Source organism: Leptodactylus fuscus, chromosome 2 (assembly GCF_031893055.1).
Source record: "Leptodactylus fuscus isolate aLepFus1 chromosome 2, aLepFus1.hap2, whole genome shotgun sequence".
NCBI lineage: Eukaryota > Metazoa > Chordata > Amphibia > Anura > Leptodactylidae > Leptodactylus > Leptodactylus fuscus.
Genome location: NC_134266.1, coordinates 93,501,530 through 93,524,567, shown reverse-complemented (window position 1 = coordinate 93,524,567; position 23,038 = coordinate 93,501,530). Strand labels below are relative to the sequence as shown.

Here is a 23,038-nt window from a genome sequence, read left to right as displayed (position 1 = left end):
CCAGTGTTGCTTAGAGTAGATGAATCAGGAATAGTCTAGGCTTAGCTATCACTAAAGGTATGATAGTTCTTCTTAACCCCTTTCCGTTTTTGACTCCCTGCCTACCAAATCACATGACTTTTTTATTATTCCATTCATACAGCCATTTGAAGACTTACTGTCAGCAGAAAATATTCAACTTCATAATAGTACCATGTAATATTCTCTAGGATGTACAGGGAAGCTGGGAAAAAAATCAGAATGGGGTGGAATTGGAGAAAAAATGCGTTTATGTGACTTTTTAGGGGCTTCTTTTTTACTTCAATCACTGTGCAGCACGAGACCTGCCCTATTGTGGTCTACATGCAAACACTTATCTCCTCTCCTTTGGATTAGGGATAAGACTTGCTTGAAGGACAACCCTTTTTTTTTTTTTTTTTTTTTTTTTTTTTAAATGTAGATTGTGAGCCCCACATAGGGCTCACAATGTACATTTTTTCCCTATCAGTATGTCTTTTTGGAGTATTTGATGGAAATCCACGCAAACACGGGGAGAACATACAAACTCCTTGCAGATGGTTTTTTGCCCTTGGCAGGATTTGAACCGAGGACTCCAGCGCTGCAAGGCTGCAGTGCTAACCACTGAGCCACCATGTGGCCCCGAAGGACAACCCTTTTGCCATTAAAAGCAAATATCTATCTAGGAATGGCTGATGTCTAAGGCTATACCTTCAATGTCTGATAAGTGTGGGCCCCACACCACATGAATGGGAACACAGGTTCAGTTCTTACTATTCATTTATGTTTGACATGCCATGAAACTTTGACAGTAATGGTCTTCAGTCGCTCACTGCCAAAATTGATTTAATTGAGGCTAAGTTCACATTTGCGCTGTGGTCTTCATTGTTCAGGTCCGAGCGGGAAACAAACTCCTAGAGAGCCGGAACGCTAAAACAGGTGTCACACGGTTACTATAATGGGGTTTGCTGATGTGTGCCATAGAGCAATGGAATAAAAAGTCTTCCGTGGAGAACTTTTCTGTCTACTGATTCTCTGTGGAATCTGCAGTGCAGATGTAAACTTAGCCTTTGGGTACATTCACATCTGTGTCATTCAATCCATTATTCAATATTATATTCAATATTATAATCCATCATAGAACCAGAAGAATAGAATATCCACTTCAGAACTGAAGTGTTTTCTCGGGTTTAGGACTGGATACCTAGCAGCTCATACAGTTCCCAGCCCCTGCCGATCATGTGACTGCTGGGCCATAAGTGGAGCCACGTTGTGTTGGCTCCCATAGCTGTTTACACAGTGCTACAAGAGGTCCGGCTGTAACAGCAGGCACCAACCTCCTAGTATAGCTGGAAAATTTTGTGAAAGTTTAACCTCGTAAGGACGTATATTTACACGCATGCAGGATGTATATATCATATACATGCAGGATTGAGATTAGAACAACCACACATATATAGTCAAGGAGAAGTCCGGAAGTAGTTAAACAATAAAGATAACCAGTCTAATGATGGACAACAGCAGATCCTGATGGAACCAATTGACTATAATTATGTCCGTCAGGTATCTGTTTTCTCTCTGACATTGGTACATGAAATTGTGCTTGCAGGACTTTTTCATCTGTAATTTCTGAGAGACTCTGTCCTCAACAGACTCTGACGCAAATGTGAACACAGCCCTATGTCATGTACAAATTGTCCTAGCACATGATGTGGGTGTGACTGTCAGGGGTCAATTCACTCAACTTGCTCAATTTTGCACCCACTCTTCACTCAGACTGCTTATTGAGTGTAAATCACAGCCAAACTTAGTCAACGCACCCCATATTCACACAGATGCCACTTGTTGTATTCAGAAATCAGGGTCAATAGGAATCTCAGACACTCACTTCTGCTTCCTGCAGTTAGTCGTAAAAAACACTTCAAAAAGGATACTGGGTTCATAAAGCACACACAAACTATCCTTAAATGTAACAATTTATTACCCAAAGGTTTCAGTACTATATATATTGCAGAAGAATGTGTGGCCTCAGCCTTAAGTTAACACTCACTTCTTAGGGGAATTTCTTGGCTTGTGCTTAGCTGCATCTTCTGCCAGACTGCCCCCTCCTCCTTACCCATATCTTGCAAAACTGGAAAATTAATATTTTCATCTGCACCTTGGAAAGAGGAGTACTCCACAAATGGCCACGAGGTCACTAGACATAAAGCAGTGAAATGTTCCTTGGCAGTATCTGGTCTTGATGGCAGGAAGAAACATTTGTATCCCCGACATTACTTGTATGCACGCATACCATGCAATATGCTGACAACACATGCATAAACACTATATTCACAAAGGATACATACATGAACAATATAACTCAGCAAAGATTGTTTTATATATATATATATATATATATATATATATATATATATATATATATATATACACACACACAAACACACAAAATTAGGCTCCGCTCATCACACCTTAGAAGATCTTTACATGGCAATTACAATTTCCTTACCATTACAATGAATTGCATTTTTTATGTGAGTTTTTTTCTCTTCACTTTTTCTTCCGCTAATTATTGTATAGGAAAAATGATTGCATGTCAGCAGCTACAATTAACATGTTCCAATTGTCAAACATGCAAGTGTTTTTCCACTGTGTGGATGAGATTAAAAGAACTTGTACTGGTATTGGTACTTTAAAATTCAGTATTCTGCTGTGGTCTTTTCCACGGAGATTTTTGGCTGCGGATTGCTACATGGGGCCTTAGCCTAAATATTCCATCAGGAATGTTGGCATTATGGTGGAGAGGAGGGTTCTAGGCTTATTTGGTGGACATGCCCTGATGTTATTGACCTATTGCTGAAATCCTATATGTATAACCCCCAACCTAAACCCATGGATAACAAAAAGTGCAATGGATATTTAATACATTTATGAATTAAAAAGTAAATGAGAGCCAAACAATTAAAACATTTTAAAATCACACCAAACAGAAGAGGGAAGGAGGTCGTGACTGACAAAACCAAACACCACTACACATACATTAAATTACATATTGTATATAGACAAATTAATAGAAATAATTTGATATATATCAGCAGATTCATGATAATGAAACAATAAATATAGATAAATATACTTTAAATAAAATGCTATATATAAATAACTATACATAGAAATATGTGTGTGTGTGTGATCAATTAAATATTAAGATATATAGTGCAGATATACAAATATCACTATAGCCACTAGATACAAAGCAATTAATGCAATAATAGATATGATACCAAGGGGCAACACGGTGACACAGTGAATAGCACTGCAGCCTTGCAGCACTGGGGTCCTGGGTTTGAATCCCGCCAGGCAAAACATCTACAAGGAGTTTGTATGTTCTCCCCATGTTTGTGTGGATTTCCTCCCTTTCTACAAAAGACATACTGATAGGAAAACAATCTACATTGTGCTCCCTATTTCGGGCTTACAATCTACATTAAAAAAAAAAAAAAAAAAAAAAAGATATGATATCAGTGGGAAGTAGTGGGTGCCAGATAACCTTCACCCCCCAGCCCCAATGTGCATTTCAATCATCTTCCTCTAAGGACTGAAGCCTTGAGGTAGCAGCTGTTTTGTAGGCCAAATTCACCTAAATGCTATTCAGCATCACTCCCAAGCATCCCCCCGTTTCCCCAGAAACTTCCACATAGAGCCGATCACATGACTATTCACAGGTCTTACAAACGTCCGTTCATGTACAGTAAAGAGGAAGGCATCAGACAGGATATACCAAAAGGCATGAATTGCCATTCGTATTGCGGGCAGTCTGCTCCATCAACAAACATCCAAGACATACAGTCCTATGAAAAAGTTTGGGCACCCCTATTAATCTTAATCATTTTTAGTTCTAAATATTTTGGTGTTTGCAGCAGCCATTTCAGTTTGATATATCTAATAACTGATGGACACAGTAATATTTCAGGATTGAAATGAGGTTTATTGTACTAACAGAAAATGTGCAATATGCACTAAACCAAAATTTGACCGGTGCAAAAGTATGGGCACCTCAACAGAAAAGTGACATTAATATTTAGTAGATCCTCCTTTTGCAGAGATAACAGCCTCTAGTCGCTTCCTGTAGCTTTTAATCAGTTCCTGGATCCTGGATGAAGGTATTTTGGACCATTCCTCTTTGCAAAACAATTCAAGTTCAGTTAAGTTTGATGGTCGCTGAGCATGGACAGCCCGCTCTCAAATGATCTGAAAACAAAGATTGTTCAACATAGTTGTTCAGGGGAAGGATACAAAAAGTTGTCTCAGAGATTTAACCTGTCAGTTTCCACTGTGAGGAACATAGTAAGAAAATGGAAGACCACAGGGACAGTTCTTGTTAAGTCCAGAAGTGGCAGGCCAAGAAAAATATCAGAAAGTCAGAGAAGAAGAATGGTGAGAACAGTCAAGGACAATCCACAGACCACCTCCAAAGAGCTGCAGCATCATCTTTCTGCAGATGGTGTCACTGTGCATCAGTCAACAATACAGCGCACTTTGCACAAGGAGAAGCTGTATGGGAGAGTGATGAGAACGAAGCCGTTTCTGCAAGCACGCCACAAACATAGTCGCCTGAGGTATGCAAAAGCACATTTGGACAAGCCAGCTTCATTTTGGAAGAAGGTCCTGTGGACTGATGAAACAAAGATTGAGTTGTTTGGTCATACAAAAAGGCGTTATGCATGTCGTCCAAAAAAAAACAGCATTCCAAGAAAAACACTTGCTACCCACTGTAAAATTTGGTGGCGGTTCCATCATGCTTTAGGGCTGTGTGGCCAATGCCGGCACCGGGAATCTTGTTAAAGTTGAGGGTCGCATGGATTCTACTCAGTATCAGCAGATTCTTGAGAATAATGTTCAAGAATCAGTGACGAAGTTGAAGTTATGCCGGGGATGGATATTTCAGCAAGACAATGATCCAAAACACCGCTCCAAATCGACTCCGGCATTCATGCAGAGGAACAATGACAATGTTCTGGAATGGCCATCCCAGTCCCCAGACCTGAATATCATTGAACATCTGTGGGATGATTTGAAGCGGGGCTGTCTATGCTCGGCGACCATCAAACTTAACTGAACTTGAATTGTTTTGTAAAGAGGAATGGTCCAAAATCCCTTCATCCAGGATCCAGGAACTGATTAAAAGCTACAGGAAGCGACTAGAGGCTGTTATCTTTGCAAAAGAAGGATCTACTAAATATTAATGTCACTTTTCTGTTGAGGTGCCCATACTTTTGCACCGGTCAAATTTTGGTTTAATGCATATTGCACATTTTCTGTTAGTACAATAAACCTCATTTCAATCCTAAAATATTACTGTGTCCATCAGTTATTAGATATATCAAACTGAAATGGCTGCTGCAAACACCAAAATATTTAGAACTAAAAATGATCAAGATTAATAGGGGTGCCCAAACTTTTTCATAGGACTGTATAAAGATGAAACAATGCAAAAATATATATAAAACACATGTGTATGTGTCCCTAATAATCCCTGTACAATTTGCTGGCCTGGGTTTACACCCCTAAATAATGACTCCTGGTCATGTTCCCTAGCCCCATCTGAAAAATGAAAAAAAAAGTCTCTTGCAGCATTTCACTAAGGCCACATTATTCCCAGATTGTGGAAGTCTACACTTGCTCCTACTCCACTCATGTGGATGGAGGCACTTAATCACATTATGTATTGAGGAGTTGGGTGCCTGAGATGCGCAAGATACCTTCCACTCCGCCGGGTGCCCTTGGAACGCCTTCCAGTGGTCGGCAGCAGTGGCCCTTACATTACAGGTGCCCCGTCTGGTGAGAATCAGTACTGGGAGGGCTGGATTTGAGCTGAAAATGCCCCTGAGGGCAACTTCTCAACCCCAGCTTCTTTCCTGGCTTCCCCTCCCCACCTCGATTTACTACCTCCAGTAAATCCCCTCTATTTACCCCGCTTCCTTCTAACTTCTAACTTTATTTCTTTATTCCTCTTCACTTTTATCAACACTTGTGGACACTATTGATACTACTGCACATTTGTTTCAGCAAAATGTAATGTGTGAACATACATTGAAGGGGTATTTTAGTTATTGACTTATTATCCTACTTAGGTACTTCTGTCAGACTTACAGACGTTGAAAGGAATACAGCATGCATTCTCAAATGGGAAACAAAAAATCCCTATTCTGATATTTGGTGGTGGTCCCAGCATTTGGACCCACACCCATCTGTAGCTGTTATCTCCTATCCTATGAATAGTAGACAATTTGTTTTACTGTAACACCACTGTAGTTTTCAGTAGACTTATAACCTGCTTCCAGGCTAACATGTAGACCCGAAATTTATGACGTTGTGACAAAATCTTTTGCCTTGTTTTTTTTTTTTCTATTTCTACATATGCATTATAGTGGATATATTCAGTGGAAAAAAAATGCAGCAAATTAGGCAGACAGTAAATGTGAAAATCCACCCCATGCCAATTATAAGTGATGCCAACATATTTCAGCTACATGTGGATGGGGCTTTTTAATGGCACAATTCTTTTACATTGTAGTATAGTATATTGTACAAGTTTCCACACAATGCGTTTTTACTAGAGATGAGCGAACAGTGTTCTATCGAACACATGTTCGATCGGATATCAGGGTGTTCGCTATGTTCGAATCGAATCGAACACCGCGTGGTAAAGTGTGCCAAAATTCGATTCCCCTCCCACCTTCCCTGGCGCCTTTTTTGCACCAATAACAGTGCAGGGGAGGTGGGACAGGAACTACGACACCGGGGGCATTGAAAAAAATTGGAAAAAGTCATTGGCTGCCGAAATCAGGTGACCTCCATTTTAGACGAATAGTGGATTTCAAATCCGGGTCATATGAGAATGTGAACTTTGTGACTATGAGACAGGGATAGCTGTACAGGCAGGGATAGCTAGGGATAACCTTTATTTAGGGGGGAATGTTATTAAAAATAACTTTTTGGGGCTCTATCGGGTGTGTAATTGTGATTTTTGTGAGATAAACTTTTTCCCATAGGGATGCATTGGCCAGCGCTGATTGGCCAGAGTACGGAACTCGACCAATCAGCGCTGGCTCTGCTGGAGGAGGCGGAGTCTAAGATCGCTCCACACCAGTCTCCATTCAGGTCCGACCTTAGACTCCGCCTCCTCCAGCAGAGCCAGCGCTGAATTCCGTACTCTGGCCAATCAGCACTGGCTAATGCATTGTATTGGCGTGATGAAGCAGTGCTGAATGTGTGTGCTTAGCACACACATTCAGCTCTACTTCATCGGGCTAATAGAATGCATTGGCCAATCAGCGCTGGCCAATGCATTCTATTAGCTTGATGAAGCAGAGTGTGCACAAGGGTTCAAGCGCACCCTCGGCTCTGATGTAGCAGAGCCGAGGCTGCACAAGGGTTCAAGCGCACCCTCTTGAACCCTTGTGCAGCCTCGGCTCTGCTACATCAGAGCCGAGGGTGCGCTTGAACCCTTGTGCACCCTCGGCTCTGCTACATCAGAGCCGAGGGTGCGCTTGAACCCTTGTGCACACTCTGCTTCATCAAGCTAATAGAATGCATTGGCCAGCGCTGATTGGCCAATGCATTCTATTAGCCCGATGAAGTAGAGTTGAATGTGTGTGCTAAGCACACACATTCAGCACTGCTTCATCACGCCAATACAATGCATTAGCTAGTGCTGATTGGCCAGAGTACGGAATTCGGCCAATCAGCGCTGGCTCTGCTGGAGGAGGCGGAGTCTAAGGTCGGACCTGAATGGAGACTGGTGTGGAGCGATCTTAGACTCCGCCTCCTCCAGCAGAGCCAACGCTGATTGGTCGAGTTCCGTACTCTGGCCAATCAGCGCTGGCCAATGCATTCTATTAGCCCGATGAAGTAGAGCTGAATGTGTGTGCTTAGCACACACATTCAGCTCTACTTCATCGGGCTAATAGAATGCATTGGCCAATCAGCGCTGGCCAATGCATTCTATTAGCGTGAACTGAGTTTGCACAGGGGTTCTAGTGCACCCTCGGCTCTGCTACATCAGATTGCTACATCTGATGTAGCAGTGCCGAGTGTGCATCAGATGTGTAGTTGAGCAAAACTGACTCAGCACTGCTAAGTCTCTGCATTCGCATAGGAATGCATTGGCCAGCCTTCGGCCAATCAGCGCTGGCTCTGCCGGAGGAGGCGGAGTCTAAGGTCGGACCTGAATGGAGACTGGTGTGGAGCGATCTTAGACTCCGCCTCCTCCAGCAGAGCCAGCGCTGATTGGTCGAGTTCCGTACTCTGGCCAATCAGCACTGGCCAATGCATTTCTATGGGGAAAAGTTAGCTTGCGAAAATCGCAAACTGACAGGGATTTCCATGAAATAAAGTGACTTTTATGCCCCCAGACATGCTTCCCCTGCTGTCCCAGTGTCATTCCAGGGTGTTGGTATCATTTCCTGGGGTGTCATAGTGGACTTGGTGACCTTCCAGACACGAATTTGGGTTTCCCCCTTAACGAGTATATGTTCCCCATAGACTATAATGGGGTTCGAAACCCATTCGAACACTCAAACAGTGAGCGGCTGTTCGAATCGAATTTCGAACCTCGAACATTTTAGTGTTCGCTCATCTCTAGTTTTTACTTCTGTTATTCAGTCCAAACAAATACTGCATTCATGTGTATTTTCTTTATACTTTTCTTGTTAGTGCAGATTAGAGAAGTTTTACTTCTGGAATGACTAAGGCTAAGGACCCACATTGTGGAAAGCAGCTTTTTTTGTTGCAGATTTTCTAGCGTTTTTTGGAGCCAAACATAGAAGTGGATTGAGCAGAAGGTAGAAGTATAATAACTTCCTATATATTTCCTATTCCTTTTGTAGCCATTCTTGGCTTTGGCTAAAAAAAAAACGCAACAAATTCTGCAACAAAAAAAGCCGCATTTCCGCAACGTGGGGTTTTAGCCTAAATATGTCATTCTAGCTGTACCCAATATTAATAAAGCCCATGTGTTACTTTTTTCTGTAAAAGTAGGCTAAGCATTTTTCTTAGGCCAAATTCACATCAGCGTTTATAAGTGAACCCGCTGAACGGAAACCTAATCCAATTAAAAAAGCCATTACTTATGGACCACTTAGACTGTAATGGGGTCTGTGTGGTTCCTGCTCAGTTTCTACCCGAAAAGGGTGAAAAATTCAGAGAGAAAAGTACTGCTTGCAGCGCATTTCTCTATGCATTTTTCAAGCAGGGAGGGGAACGGAATCCCTGTATGAAGAGCGGGGGCAGCCTTAGCCCAGCCTTAGCCCAGTAAGATGAAGGCTCCAGGTATTTGTTTTCAGCCTGCACTAAATTTGTATTTAAAAATCTGGAATACAGAGCTCTAGAGAAGAGACTGGTACATTGTTTGTATGGCCTTGTAACATCTCTTGTTAATTCTTGACCTCAACCTTATTTGTATTAGAGTATAAACTAGAACAGATCACGGGGTGTACTGATGTATTCTTATCTATTTAAACTATGTAAGATATTTAAAAAATGTGAAGTCTGAAAAATATTAGAATGGATACTAAATTCTAGCAGGCACATCCCCCGTTCTCTTCCAGAAGATAGTGTATTGCTATAAAGCTCATGTATGATGCTGAAGTAGGAAAGAAAAAAAACAGGGTGAGGTTCTGCATAGTTTTAGGAAAATTCTTTTTTCCTCAGCACATACCTCCTTATTTCCGTCACTATCTTCACCGAGACACATCACACATTTTGTAAGAAGTTTAGAAAATATAGGCGTATACTATACCCTGATATTCTTCATGATAAGACATACTTATGTGATGAATAGCTCACAAACTTTAGATCAGTAATAAAAATATGTTATTCTAAGTTAACAGAAAAAATTAAAAATAGGGGGAGGGAAGAAAATGTAAATTAACTGGGTCAAAAAAAGGTTAATGGCATTCCAGAGAACCAGCCTGGAGCTTATGTTTATATAGCATCTGGAGTATGTTGGAGAAACATCTGGTAGAGATCAGCATGATGGCAAAGATACGTTTTGTGTAGAATAATCCTTTAATCATACATATAATTTTACAGGTCAGGACTCTATAGAAGATTATATTACTAGTCCATTAGGGGGCAATGACAACCTTCCGTCTTCTTGGTGAGAAATAGGGTGGCTGTTGCCATAAAATAAGTCAATAAAATTAAGGGTGGACTGTAAAATTATATAGTGGTATATGATGTTCCATATTCTGGGTGGTTTTTTGGGTCCAAAACACCCTTAGACGAATTTCAATGCACAATTTTCTTAAATTCCAATTTCGAGTTAAAAAAATAGGTATGCTAGTCTTTCCTTTACACATTTCCTTAGTTTTGGATCCACTTCTGACTTGGTCTAAGGAAAGCCATCATAAATTAATATAAAAACCTTATGCATGAATGTAGTCAAATTACTCTTTGGAAGAATCCTGGAATCAGTGGCGGGGCCTCGTGGGGAACTTTTGACCCCCCCCCCCCCCCCCCGACTGACACCGAAGACCTCGACCGACCCCCTCCTACGCATTCCTGCGCATTCTATTATGCCACATAATGGCCCCTTCACACAATATTATGTCCCATAGTGGCCCCTGCACACAGTATTATACCCCATAGTGGCCCCTCCACACAGTATTATGTCCCCATAGTGTCCCCTGCACACAGTATTATGTCCCTTAGTGGCCCCTGCACACAGTATTATGTCCCTTAGTGGCCCCTGCACACAGTATTATGTCCCTTAGTGGCCCCTGCACGTAGTATTATGTCCCTTAGTGGCCCCTGCACACAGTATTATGTGCCTTAGTGGCAAGAATGCAAGAGTACCTAGAAAAATTGATGCTGACTTGAAGGCAAAGGGTGCTCACCCAAATATTAGTTTGGTTTGGATTTCTCCTCTGTTCATTTCCTTTATTTTGGTAATTAGGGGATACAAAGTTTTAAATAGAGAAGGCCGCGCTAATAGGAGTTAAATTCAAACAGTCCTCTTTTTGACTAGTAGTATATACTTGTTTCAGCGCCTACAATTAGAAAAATGGGCGTAAACAAGTTTTCAGAATCACCGTATGTGCTTGGCAGCGTCTTCGGTCATCAGACCCTCAGGTCGAAAGTAATATGAACCATACAACTGGGGGGTATACCCTCAGATTGAAAGACCTACTCCGCGCTCTCCACAGGTGAAAAATAAAGAGTTGTCCTTGGTACTTTTATATACAGTGATTTATTAAAGATAACGCGTTTCGGGATTTTCTTAGTACTTCACATGTACCACCCCTTCATCAGATCTTTGCCGTCCACGTAGCTTCTCGGCTGGACGGCAAAGATCTGATGAAGGGGTGGTACATGTGAAGTACTAAGAAAACCCCGAAACGCGTTATCTTTAATAAATCACTGTATATAAAAGTACCAAGGACAACTCTTTATTTTTCACCTGTGGAGAGCGCGGAGTAGGTCTTTCAATCTGAGGGTATACCCCCCAGTTGTATGGTTCTTATTTTGGTAATTGACATAATTGAACTAGTAACCCTTTCATTAAAAAAAAAAAATAAATTCTAATTTTGCAACATTTTTTCACATCTGCCTAAAACTTTTGCACATTACTGTAGAACCTCCTGTTTAAACAATGGGAGGGTGCAGATAGCAGTTACAATTGAAATTTGAATTGAACATCTCAACTGGCTTTGTGAAAATTCTGAAAACAATTAATAAATGAAATTGCTGAAAAGCCACCTTCAAGTCAAGTAACAAAAATGTAATGTTGAATAAGTCCTGAATATTATGAGAAAGAGAGCAATAAAAGAGCATAATTATAACCATGTTTAAATGTGTAGAAAATTAAAAGTTAAACATTTTTGCAAATAAGTAATTTTAAAGATTTATTTCTAATATTGTTGGTGGTGACATTCTGTTGTCTTGATCAGTTGCCAATGGACACATCCATCAATGCAGGAACTTTCTATGATCTGAGACTTGTTAGAAAACCAGTTATGATTTCCTCATTGTGGCTGGTGGCCACTTCATCATGTTTGTAGTGTCTTTTGTCACTACCTGATAACCTGGCCACAATAAGGATATGGCTGGTTCCGACATAGAAAGCCATAACCCATTCTCAGATTAAGCCCAGGTATAGTTTGGCCCAGGCCACAGTGCACCCTGGGGATCAACTGTCCTAGGCCAAACTATATCCCTCCAGGCCAGAATATACTCATCTAACGTGGAACCCGATATAGTCTGGCCCAGGCCACAGGATACCCCAGGGAATAAACTCTTTACCTGGGGGTGTATAATAGCCTAGGCCAGACTATATCCCTCCAGACCATAATGTTATCACTTCACTGGTTTGCTCAACCTGTCTCTAATTTGTTGAAAAGTGCGCAGATCTTTTTTTATCATACCATGTGTAAGCCGATGGCTGGTCAGGTAATGGAGGGGGTGTACATCTCACACAGACTACTCAGGTGGGTGAGATGAGAAAAGTCCAGGAATGTTTGTTCTCAGCAGACAACTTTCGTCTACTGAGCATTTTGGTAAATGCTCAGTACTGGGCTGGATTTTTAGGAATGACAGTTAGGATTGGTAATGGGACCTGTCATTCCACCTCCCTCCAGTCCACCCTTTGGGGATGTTCCGGCAGCGGCTCAGCTGCAGAGAGTCTCCTCGTCAAAGAGACTTAAAAAGCCAGCTCCAGCAGCAACACTTTGGCAGAGCTTGGCTGGAGAGCTGACAGAGAGGTCATATTTTTGGAGCTGTAGCAGCTGCTATGTAAAGAGTTACACTTTCATGGTTCAGCGTTACCTATCCCCAACAGTTGTGGTGGGATCCCAACTGATATACACATTACTGTGACAGTGATCGAATGGCTACAATGGCAGTGCGTGTGCAATCACTCCGATGAATATATTCTGCATGGAGCATGAAAAAAGAGGGATTTTTCTCCTCTATTCAATCATATATAAAGTTTATTGAAACTAATATTAGACTATTTTTCGCCAACTCACATAATAATACACTTTTGAATTTCTTTTCCTTCTTTTCAGATGCCACCACAGCGTCTTCTACAGCAGCTCCTCCAATAACTACAGCAGTTCCTAGTGGTACTACGGTTTCCCCACAGAGGACCACTAATTCTGTTAGTGTGACAGTACAAAGTAGTACAATTAAACTATCAAGTGCTGCCTTACCAGAGAAATCAGAATCAACAGTACCAACAGTTCACAATTCAACAGGTAAGAAACCCATTTTCCAAACTATACTGTACATTTGTCCTTAGGCGATGGTGAACTTTGTCACGTAAGGCACACCGTCCACCAACTCTGCTAGTAACACCCGGTCTTTAGAAATCTCACTCAGAGTGCCTAGGATAAATATCCAGTAAATCTCCTAGTTCATTAGCTTACTGACATGATCTCTTCTCTACCTCACACAGGACAGCACAGTCTTGTGAGTTAAACATAGACATGTTGCCAGCATGCATACTAGCAAAATGAAGGGATGTTACTGATACATTCTTGGATTTGGCATTGGAGAACTCAAACAAATGTCTTCAGTGTACTCAAGTTTTTTTTTTGTTTTGTTCCCCTCCCTTTCCCCCCAAGTAATGCAGTAAACACATTGCAAGTGGCAGGTGGTGCAAGAAATTAAGTAAACCACATATGTGGTTTGCAGTTACTATATTGTGTATAATAAAGGATTTTCTCAGTAACAGAAGTCTCTCAGCTTCTTTCTTCTTCTTGCTCTACTGCTACCCTGTTACTCCTCCGCTGTTCTCTGCCCCTGCTGTTACAACTCACCTTACTAAAATTTTCATCCTCACTTCTATTCTCCTGCAAACATGCTGTCATAACCCCAACCCTATCGGTTATGTTGTTTATGTCATTGTTTGGTTTTCTTGTTCTTCTCTGTTCCTATTTCCATCTCCCCTATTCCTCTTTTTCTTGTTTCTTTCCTGTTCCCTTCGGGTTGTGTACCCCTTTTTCATTTCTTCTCTGTCTTCTCATAGAATTGGTGTCTTTGTAGCGTCTGTGTATCTGGCCCTTTGGTTTTTGTAAGTTTGGTCATGTTCGTGTCATCCATGTATTTGGGCTGCAGCCCGAAGTTCCAGCTTGCAATTACTATTTTGCTGATTGGACTTATGCCGATTCTTCTTCTGTTTGTAATTGCCTTTTTTTTTATTATATTGTAAATGCTCTCTTCTTTTCAATAAAAATCATATTTAAAATAAAATAACCCCAACCCTATCTTCTAACTGATCCTACCTCAATATCTCAATGTCCATCTGTTGTCTTACTATAACACAGTATGCCCGCTGTCTCAGGGTTGTATTTGACTCCTATCTCACAGTCACCCCACATAGTCAGACACTTGTATCCTCATGTCACCTGCATCTCAAAAACCTCCTCAGAATCCATCATTTTCTCACCATGGAAACATCAAAAACCCTACTTATTGCGCTGATTCCCTCTCGCCTTGACTATTGCAATTCTCTGTCTTCTCTGTCTATGAATTACATGTATGACTGTAATCGGGTCTGGTTATGGTGGGCCTATAGTGCTTAAGAGTATACTGCACTTATTGTACCATTGGCAGATTTAACCACTTTTAAACTACATGGATTATAGTAGCTTAAAATAATTTCAGCTTTTTGATTTACCTATTTATATATACTGCACATTCTTTTTTATATATTGTACTATGACCTGTTTGGTTTATAAATGTTTCTATTTATTATTTATGATATGAGATACATAATGTATTAGATATCTTTTTTTGGATGTAAACGTTATGCATTTGCATTGCATATTAAGCACAGGCACATTAAAAGGATCCTATCATTCAAACGCAATTTTTTCTAGGTACCACGTCGGAAAAGCCTTAAAAAAGGCTATTCTTCTCCTACCTTTCATTTTCTTCTCCGCGCCACGGTTCACCTGTAGTCCCGGTTTTTGTCGGTATGCAAATCAGTTCTCTCGCAGCACTGGGGGCGTCCCCAATGTCACGAGAGAACTCTCCAGCGCCACCTCCATATTCTTCAGGAACCCGCCTCTCTGTGCGTCTTCTTCTGTCCTGGGTTTTCAATTTTCTAGGCCTCGGGCAAAGCCGACTGCGCATGCTCGGGCCACAAGAAAATGGCCGCTAACACTGTAAGCTGAATGATAGGATCCCTTTAATACATAGAACTGTGTATCTAGTTATATTTGGAATCTACAGTGCCTTGCAAAAAGTATTCATACCCCTTGAACCTTTTCACATTTTGTCACCTTAAAATCTCAATAAAATACATTTCAGTTTGTGGTTGTAAGTGACAGACCAACACAAAGTAGCAGATAATTGTGAAGTGGAAGGAAAATTATATATGGCTTTCAAAATTTTAATCAAATAAAAATCTGAAAAGTGTGACGTGCAAAAGTCTTCAGCCCCCCTTTATCAATACTTTGTAGAGGCACCTTTAATGACAATTATAGCCTTGAATGTTTTGGGGTATGTCTCTTCCATCTTTGCCCATCTACAGACTAAGATTTTTTCCCATTCTACAGTGAAAAATAGCTCAAGCTCAGCCAGATTGGATGGAGAGCGTCTGTGAACAGCAATTTTCATGTCTTGCCACAGATACTCAATGGGATTTAGGTCTATTTCTAATATATGAATATTCTCTCTGCTGTATGTTTTAAGCTCATTGACTTCCTGGAAGCTGAATCTCCTTCCCAGTTTAAATTTTTTTTTTTGCAGCCTACAACAGCTTTTCTTCCAGGATTGCCTTGTATTTAGCTCCATCCATCTTCCCATCAACTCTGACCAGATTCCCTGTCCCTACTGAAGAAAAGTATCCCCACAGCATAATGCTGCCACCACCATGTGTCACAGTGGGGTTGGTGTGTTCAGAGTGATGCAGTGTTACTTTTCCTTGTATTTAGGCCAAAAAGTTCAACTTTGGTGTCATTTGACCAGAGCACCTTCTTCCACATGTTTGCTGATTCCCCTATATGGCTTGTAGCAATCTGCGAACGGCACTTCTTATGTCTTTCTTTCAACAATGGTTTTCTTCTTGCCACTCTTCTATAAAGGACAGATTTGAGGAGTGCACGACTTATAGTTATCCCGTGGACAGATTCTCTCACCTTCTGTTAAGAAGATCTTTTTAATGGATGCAAAATACAGACGCAAATAGATGGTCATCTGTTTACATAGAGATCAACATAAAAAAAATGAAGGAAATGGATACCCATCCATTTAGATAGAGATCAGCGATCCATTTCTATCTGTTTTTCTATCCTTCAAAAAAAAAAAAAAAAGATAGAAATGGATTTTTTTTACACTGATTTCTATCTAAATGGATGGCCAACCATTTGCTTCCATTTTTTCACCTGTTAAACAGATCTAAAAACGATGTAGAAAACATGATGTTGATAAAACCATTTTAAGCCAATTTGGTAATAAAAAAAATTATTCTAAAGCTAAGACCCCATGTAGCAGGCCGCAACCAAAAAACGGTGCTGAAAAAAAATGCAATTTTCCCCACAGCGCTTTTCACAAAGTCTGTAGTTTTCCATAGGTAAAATTGACATGCTGTGATTTACAAAAATGCTACGGTTTTTAAAATCACATGTTCTCTGTGGATATTTTTCTGCAATGTGTGAATGGGATTAGTCAGAATCCCCTTAACTTTGCAGGTAACGTAAAATGATGCAGCAAAATCTTGGCCTTTAAGCTACGTGAGACTCCGGCCTAAAGGATCATGAGAGACTTAGGTTAAGGCCCCATGTTTGGGAAACCGAGCTTTCTTTGTTGCAGATTTTGTTGTGGTTTTTTGAGCCAAAGCCAGGAATGGCTACATAAGGAATATATTGGAAGTTCTTATACTTTTCCCTTCTGCTCAATCCACTCCTGGCTTTGGCTCCAAAAAATGCAACAAAATCTGCAACAAAAAAAAGCAGCTTTTCCCCAATGTGGGGCCTCAGCCTCAAATAGGATTTTCATTTAAAAAACTACATTTTAAAAGGATATTGTACAGAATAATATCCTCTGTAGTTATGTTAAATCCCCCTTATCTCCACACCAGTCTGTTTACTAGACTTCAGTGATGACACGCTGTCTACAGTCAGTCTCTGGCCTCAAGTGATCATGCGTGTAGTTGGCAGAAGTTGAGGCTTTTTTCTGTTAAAATATTAGTTGGTCAACTGTAACATACAATTGTCACCCTGCTCCAGAATTAGAGCATTTAACCCATTAGATTCCACAGTCAGTAGAGACAACAGAATCTAAAGTGGTTAGATCGAAAAAGGGGACCTCCTCGATATTACTCTAGCATGTATCCACCTTGGCAAAAGGGAAGCCCCGTTACTCTAGCATGTCTCCACCTTGACAAAAATGTATCCAAGTAATTGTATCATCTCCTTAACAGTAGGATTTAATAGTCGGTATGTACGTACCTATCAATAATGCTAAGTTCGGCCATTTATTATGTTTACAAAACTGTACGTTGCTTAAGGAGGTAGCTGTGTTTTGAGAATTTATGGTGTTTACATATCATGATAATTAACAGATGAACAACAGATAACCTCAGATTGAAAGTACAGAGTTGTTTTCGTGGCTTATACCGTTTTGTGAATCAGCCGAAATGTCGTTACAAGATCCTAGTATGTTCCAGCTTTGTGCTCTAATATCCACTGAGGAACTAGCTTCTGAGTACGCTCATCAAAATGGCTTACTTCTTTCTGCGCAACAGCTCCAGCAGCAGCAGCAACAACAACAACAACAAGAACAGTGTTTTCTTGGCACCCCTCGTTGCACCAGAACAGTTAGCAGGTGATCCAAGCATATGCGTCAGAAAGATTACAAAGGTTTCCGTTGTATCAAGTGCAAGAAGTGGAGGGCAGCCAAAGATGCTATAATTGAGGGAGAAATTCATGGCGCCTCGCAGGATGATCACATGCGTTAATTTTTTACCACAGTCACAGCAGATGGCAAGTCTCAATTCAAAATTTTGATCAAAGCTGCGCTTGCCATCATTTATCTTTGGGCTAAAACTCTCTCCTTGCTGCCTCTCCTTACTGAAAATGCGGTCAATGCTTCATGACATGATTTCCAGACATGATATGTATCGATGGATACATTTTTGTCAAGGTGGAGACATGCTAGAATAATACCAACCTCCTCTATCAATTATCAATGCCGCCACAACATGATTGTAGCATGTAAGGTTCCCACAGCAGCTGATCCCAATGTGTATCTGATATATATTTGCCTATTAATAGATTGCAGTTCACACCACATTTTTGCATCCTGTTGAAAGGTAGTGTGGGAAGTCAGATTTACTTTTAACACAGGATGCAACAGAACACATGATGATGCAAGCTCTTTCCTGTCCTGATTTTGCACTGTACAATAGAAGTCAGTGGAAACAATGCAACTGGATAACCGTCCTGTTCCATCGTGTTTTCGAGGTACAATACTATATGTAATATTGAACCTCTCAACTAGAAGAAAAACATGCTGTAAACTCCATTCTAAATAAAGTATTGCAGTGTATTGTATAGGAGATTAAAAGATCCCCAAAAGCCTTTATTAAATTACATAATTTCTAAATGAAAAGGAAAATTACTAAATTGATAAGACAGACTTCAAAGACTATTATTTTCACCAAGCGAAATAAAGAACGTTTTAAAAGCGATCAAAACGTTTCATTAAAAATGTAAATAATAGGTCATGGGCTTGTCCTATATTATAGAGAAAACAACAGAACTGAATCCTTTAGGCCATCCCGGCCTTTACTTTTTTTTGACCTGTCAGTCAGTTATATTCATAGTTCTGCATAAATGGATCCCAAAGTGTGTATTACCGCCGACTGTTAAAATATTACCATCTTTCTTTTTAGTATATTGCATTCACATTATTTTTTACATTAAAAAAAAAAAATTGTAACAAAAATACCATAGCAGTAGCATGATATACACAACATCTTTGGGGCTTTTTAAATTTCATCTTTTATTGATAAACCGTGAGGCATCATTGCTGAATCATGCATAGAAGAGAAGAGGCCCCATGATAAAGGTTAAACTGACACCCATTATGCTATTTGTCTCCCCCTCCATGTAATTTCCATATGACTTCATCTAGTTCCCCATCCCTACTTGTTTGAAGACAATGCAGATCCTCTGGAAATGGAAGGCCTGCAGATTATCATTGTCTAATAGCATCAGGAATATGGCCAACCAAGGGCTCCCTTTCTCCATACATCCTTTAGCGAACTTTTACTCATGGTTCCTTATATTTGATTATTTTGCAATTAATATAATATATATATATATATATATATATATATATATATATATATATATATAAACTGTATATATTTTGCATTAGTAGAATTGTTGAGTTAACATTTTCCATGGTTATATAGTTTCAGGATCAACTTCAGGAGCATTAAGAAATGAAACAAATGAAATAAATAACAAAAATACAACTGAAGTACAAGTTTCTCAAGGATCCTCAACAACTCTGACGTCTATTGTGACTACCATTGATCTAGTTTACCAAACCAGTGAAAACACCCCCTTTACAAAGACACCTGAGCTTACAACTCAAGTTGTACAATTACCTAATGGATCGATGACGCCCCAACCTACAAGTGCAAGAATAGAAGTATTATCCTCACATACAACAGCAGCACCCGGCATTATTGTGAGTATGTGTTGAAACGCGTCTTACCTGTTACCTTATCTTTGTGTAGACTATGAAGATTACAATTTCAATAATAACTATAAGTATTAGAATTAACCAGGAGGCTGATTTTAGATGTTGACTACTATGGCATTGATACTAAAACTTCTTTCCTTGACCTGTTCCTTTGGTCAGAACACTTATTGTCCCGGTTTCAAAATAAGAAGTACATTTTTCAATTATACTGTTTAGGCTAAGTCTTCACATAGCGAACTGCAACCAAATTGCGCTGCAGAAAAGAAACGGTGAAAACACATTGTGGTTTTTTTATGCTTTTTTATAAAAAGTCCACAGAGGTTTCCTTTGTGGAATTTCTGTCTCTATAATACCTAAATGGAAAATGACAGTATTTCCGTAGGTATGAATTGATATGCTGCGATTTGCAAAAACACGTGCGTTTTTGAAATTGCAGCATCTCTGCAATTTGCACGTTCTGTATGAAGCAGGTTTTTTGCAACATGGGGCTCTGGCCTTAGTCGGCATTTTTTGAGAAAAACACATGTAAAGCAATGTAAAGCAAAGTAAATGCATAATATTAACCTCTTTGCGCATTTTCACATACATGTGCACTGGGGAATGTGGTTAATTAATGTATTCCCCCATACATGTATGTAACGGTGACCCCGGCTATAACTGGCAGTCCAGTTTTTATGCCTGTTTAATCTTCTAAATGCCACAGACCGCAGTATCTTCTAGACTTCTGGACTAGACAACTCCAGCAGCCCCCAACATCATGATGGTAGGGCGACAATGGGTTACTATGGCAACTCTATGTCCAACGTGGCCCCTATGGTTATCATCATAGCCCTTCCATTATGTCAGTATTTATGGAAAATTGAAATTTCTGCAAGATCTTGCTGGGCACTCCATTCTCTAGCTGTACAAGAATACCTACATGGTGTCCTATAAGTTTTTCTGCTGCTAATAGCCCCATTATGGCTACAGCATATTTTATATTTCTTTCTAAGTCTGGGGGGGTGTACAATAAACTGCTACAGAAATCTATGAGCACAGTCGGGAAAACTGCTTATGGTCTATGACCAACATCCCATCAGCAATAACACAAGCAGCCAGTAGTAGGTACAAGAGCATACAAAGATTTTCTTACATTTCTAAACTGTAAGATGTATATATACATGTAGCCCATCAATTTCTACTGCTGAATGAAAGTGATGGAAGCCCTCCCCTCATAAATTATAGTTGAGCCTGCTAGTCATACTATGCTGCCCCTGAACAGGATTGTATGCTTCCATATCTGCTTTAACCTATTCGCACACTATGTTCTATATTTACACCTACCTACCAACGGTCCCAGATTCTGGCTCGGCACTATGTCCTGGTTTCAACTCATCTGTGTCTGGAGGACTGGGGTCAGATGAGGGAAAAGGGGGAAGGACATTAACCTGGGGGTGGGAGATTATGGGTCCATTCACACGGAGGAAGATGCCTCCCATTGATTTCAATGGGTTCTGCTAGCTTTTTTTTCCACTAACGGAAAATTCCACTAGTGGAAAAAAAAGCTAGCGGAACCCATTGTACTCAATGGGAGGCTTCTTCAGCGCCAAATAAAGCGCCATTTTATATACAGATATACAAGGATTTGGGCCCATGTAAGACAATCAATAACTAAAAATATACAACTGATCACAAAGGGTATTTTTCTTTTTAACTTACAGACTTGCCTAGGCCTTGGAAGCTTTACATCAACTTCACAAGTGGCTTGCTTTCAGAATGAAGAAGATACAACTTGTGTGAGTTTCTAAAGTGGCAACAATAATTTACTTATCTTCTATATGGAAAACCAGTCCATTGTAAATGATATGAAGGCAACTAGAAATTTTCTAATTTCTTCTGACTACATCTTTCTTTTTTATTTCTTCCACTATTAGGTATATAGACAAAATGCTTGAGATTCCACAGCTAAAATGAACATGCTGCTGTTTTTGAAAATTCAGCTTTTCCACAGCTTTTTTCCCACAATGTGTGACTGAGATTAACCAAAATCTCATTCGTTTTGCTGGTACTGTAAAAAATGATGCAGTTTTCGTAATGTCGAAGTTATGAATTTAAGGCATATTTCCAAAAATGAAAATCCCTCTAAAAAAATTCCTCTTACTGAGCAGATACTTGCTTAATTTCTCAAACAACGAATTTATCAGGAGGTGCCATTGGAGAACTGATCTTGCCACTGAAGTAGGATGGGTGATGTTATAGCACCTCTCACTGCACAGGTAGTATAGGCAAAAGATGGTAGGGATCTGAGTAGCAAAAGCAGTGCTCCGGTAATGCACCAACTATCTAAATCACATAAGACTTCAAAGTTGTTTTTCTCCAAGTCTACAAAAATGTTATCACTAATGTGCTCTGTAATGTGGAGGTGACAGCTGAATATGCTTGGTAAAGTTCTTATCATAGTTGAAAACCTTCCTAGTAGAGATGAGCGAACAGTAAAATGTTCGAGGTTCGATATTCGTTTCGAGTAGCCCCTCAATATTCGACTACTCGAATCGAATATCGAACCCTATTATAGTCTATGGGGGGAAAATGCTTGTTTCAGGGGTAGGCAACATTTGATCAAATTAGACTTACCAAGTCCACGAGTGAGGGTCGGGCTGGATCCTCCGAGAAGTCTTCTCCGTGCAGCGTCCCCGCAGCGTCTTCCAGCTCTGAATTCACTCTGCCAGGCATCGGGCCTGGGCAGAGTTGACTGCGCATGTCCGCACTACAAGGGGGTCGGCTCTGCCCAGGCCCGATGCCTGGCAGAGTGAATTCGGAGCCGGAAGACACCGCGGGGAAGCTGCACGGAGAAGACTTCTAAAGGTAGGAGAAGAACCAGCGTTGATTGGCCGACTGTATAGCATTCGGCCAATCAATGCTGGTTCTGCATCAAACTTTTCCATTCGAATAGCGAGTGGTACTCGATCGAGTACGAGTATTTCGAATACCATAGTATTCGATCGAATACCTACTCGATCAAATACTACTCGCTCATCTCTACTGCCTAGCTAAATAACAAATGGGAACGAGTTTACCAGATTTGGGACCCTAACTACCAGCAACATATTGACATGCTGATGACAGGTCCCTTTTAACTAAAATGTGTTTTTCATTTAACTGCTTGAAACAAATGACATAAATGTACAGTATGTCATAAAATACCTTTAGTTGAGGCAAACCCTCAACTAAACCCTCAGGAGCTTGGCCATTCAACCCTGTTGATTCCACAGTCAGTAATACCTGCAGAATTCAAAGTGAAAGTTATGACTCTCTGAATGTGGTCAAAAATATCCTT

The 23,038-nt window shown here is 40.3% G+C and overlaps 1 protein-coding gene across 1 annotated transcript in view; it reads left to right on the top strand.

The window, feature by feature from the left end:
* Nucleotides 1-23,038, top strand: part of CD34 (CD34 molecule) — a 57,023-nt gene that overhangs the window by 13,651 nt on the left and 20,334 nt on the right. The window contains exons 2-4 of the mRNA XM_075264180.1: nucleotides 13,068-13,256; nucleotides 19,427-19,707; nucleotides 21,423-21,497. Of these exons, the coding sequence (XP_075120281.1) occupies nucleotides 13,068-13,256; nucleotides 19,427-19,707; nucleotides 21,423-21,497 (545 nt within the window). The remainder of the gene's footprint in view (nucleotides 1-13,067; nucleotides 13,257-19,426; nucleotides 19,708-21,422; nucleotides 21,498-23,038) is intronic.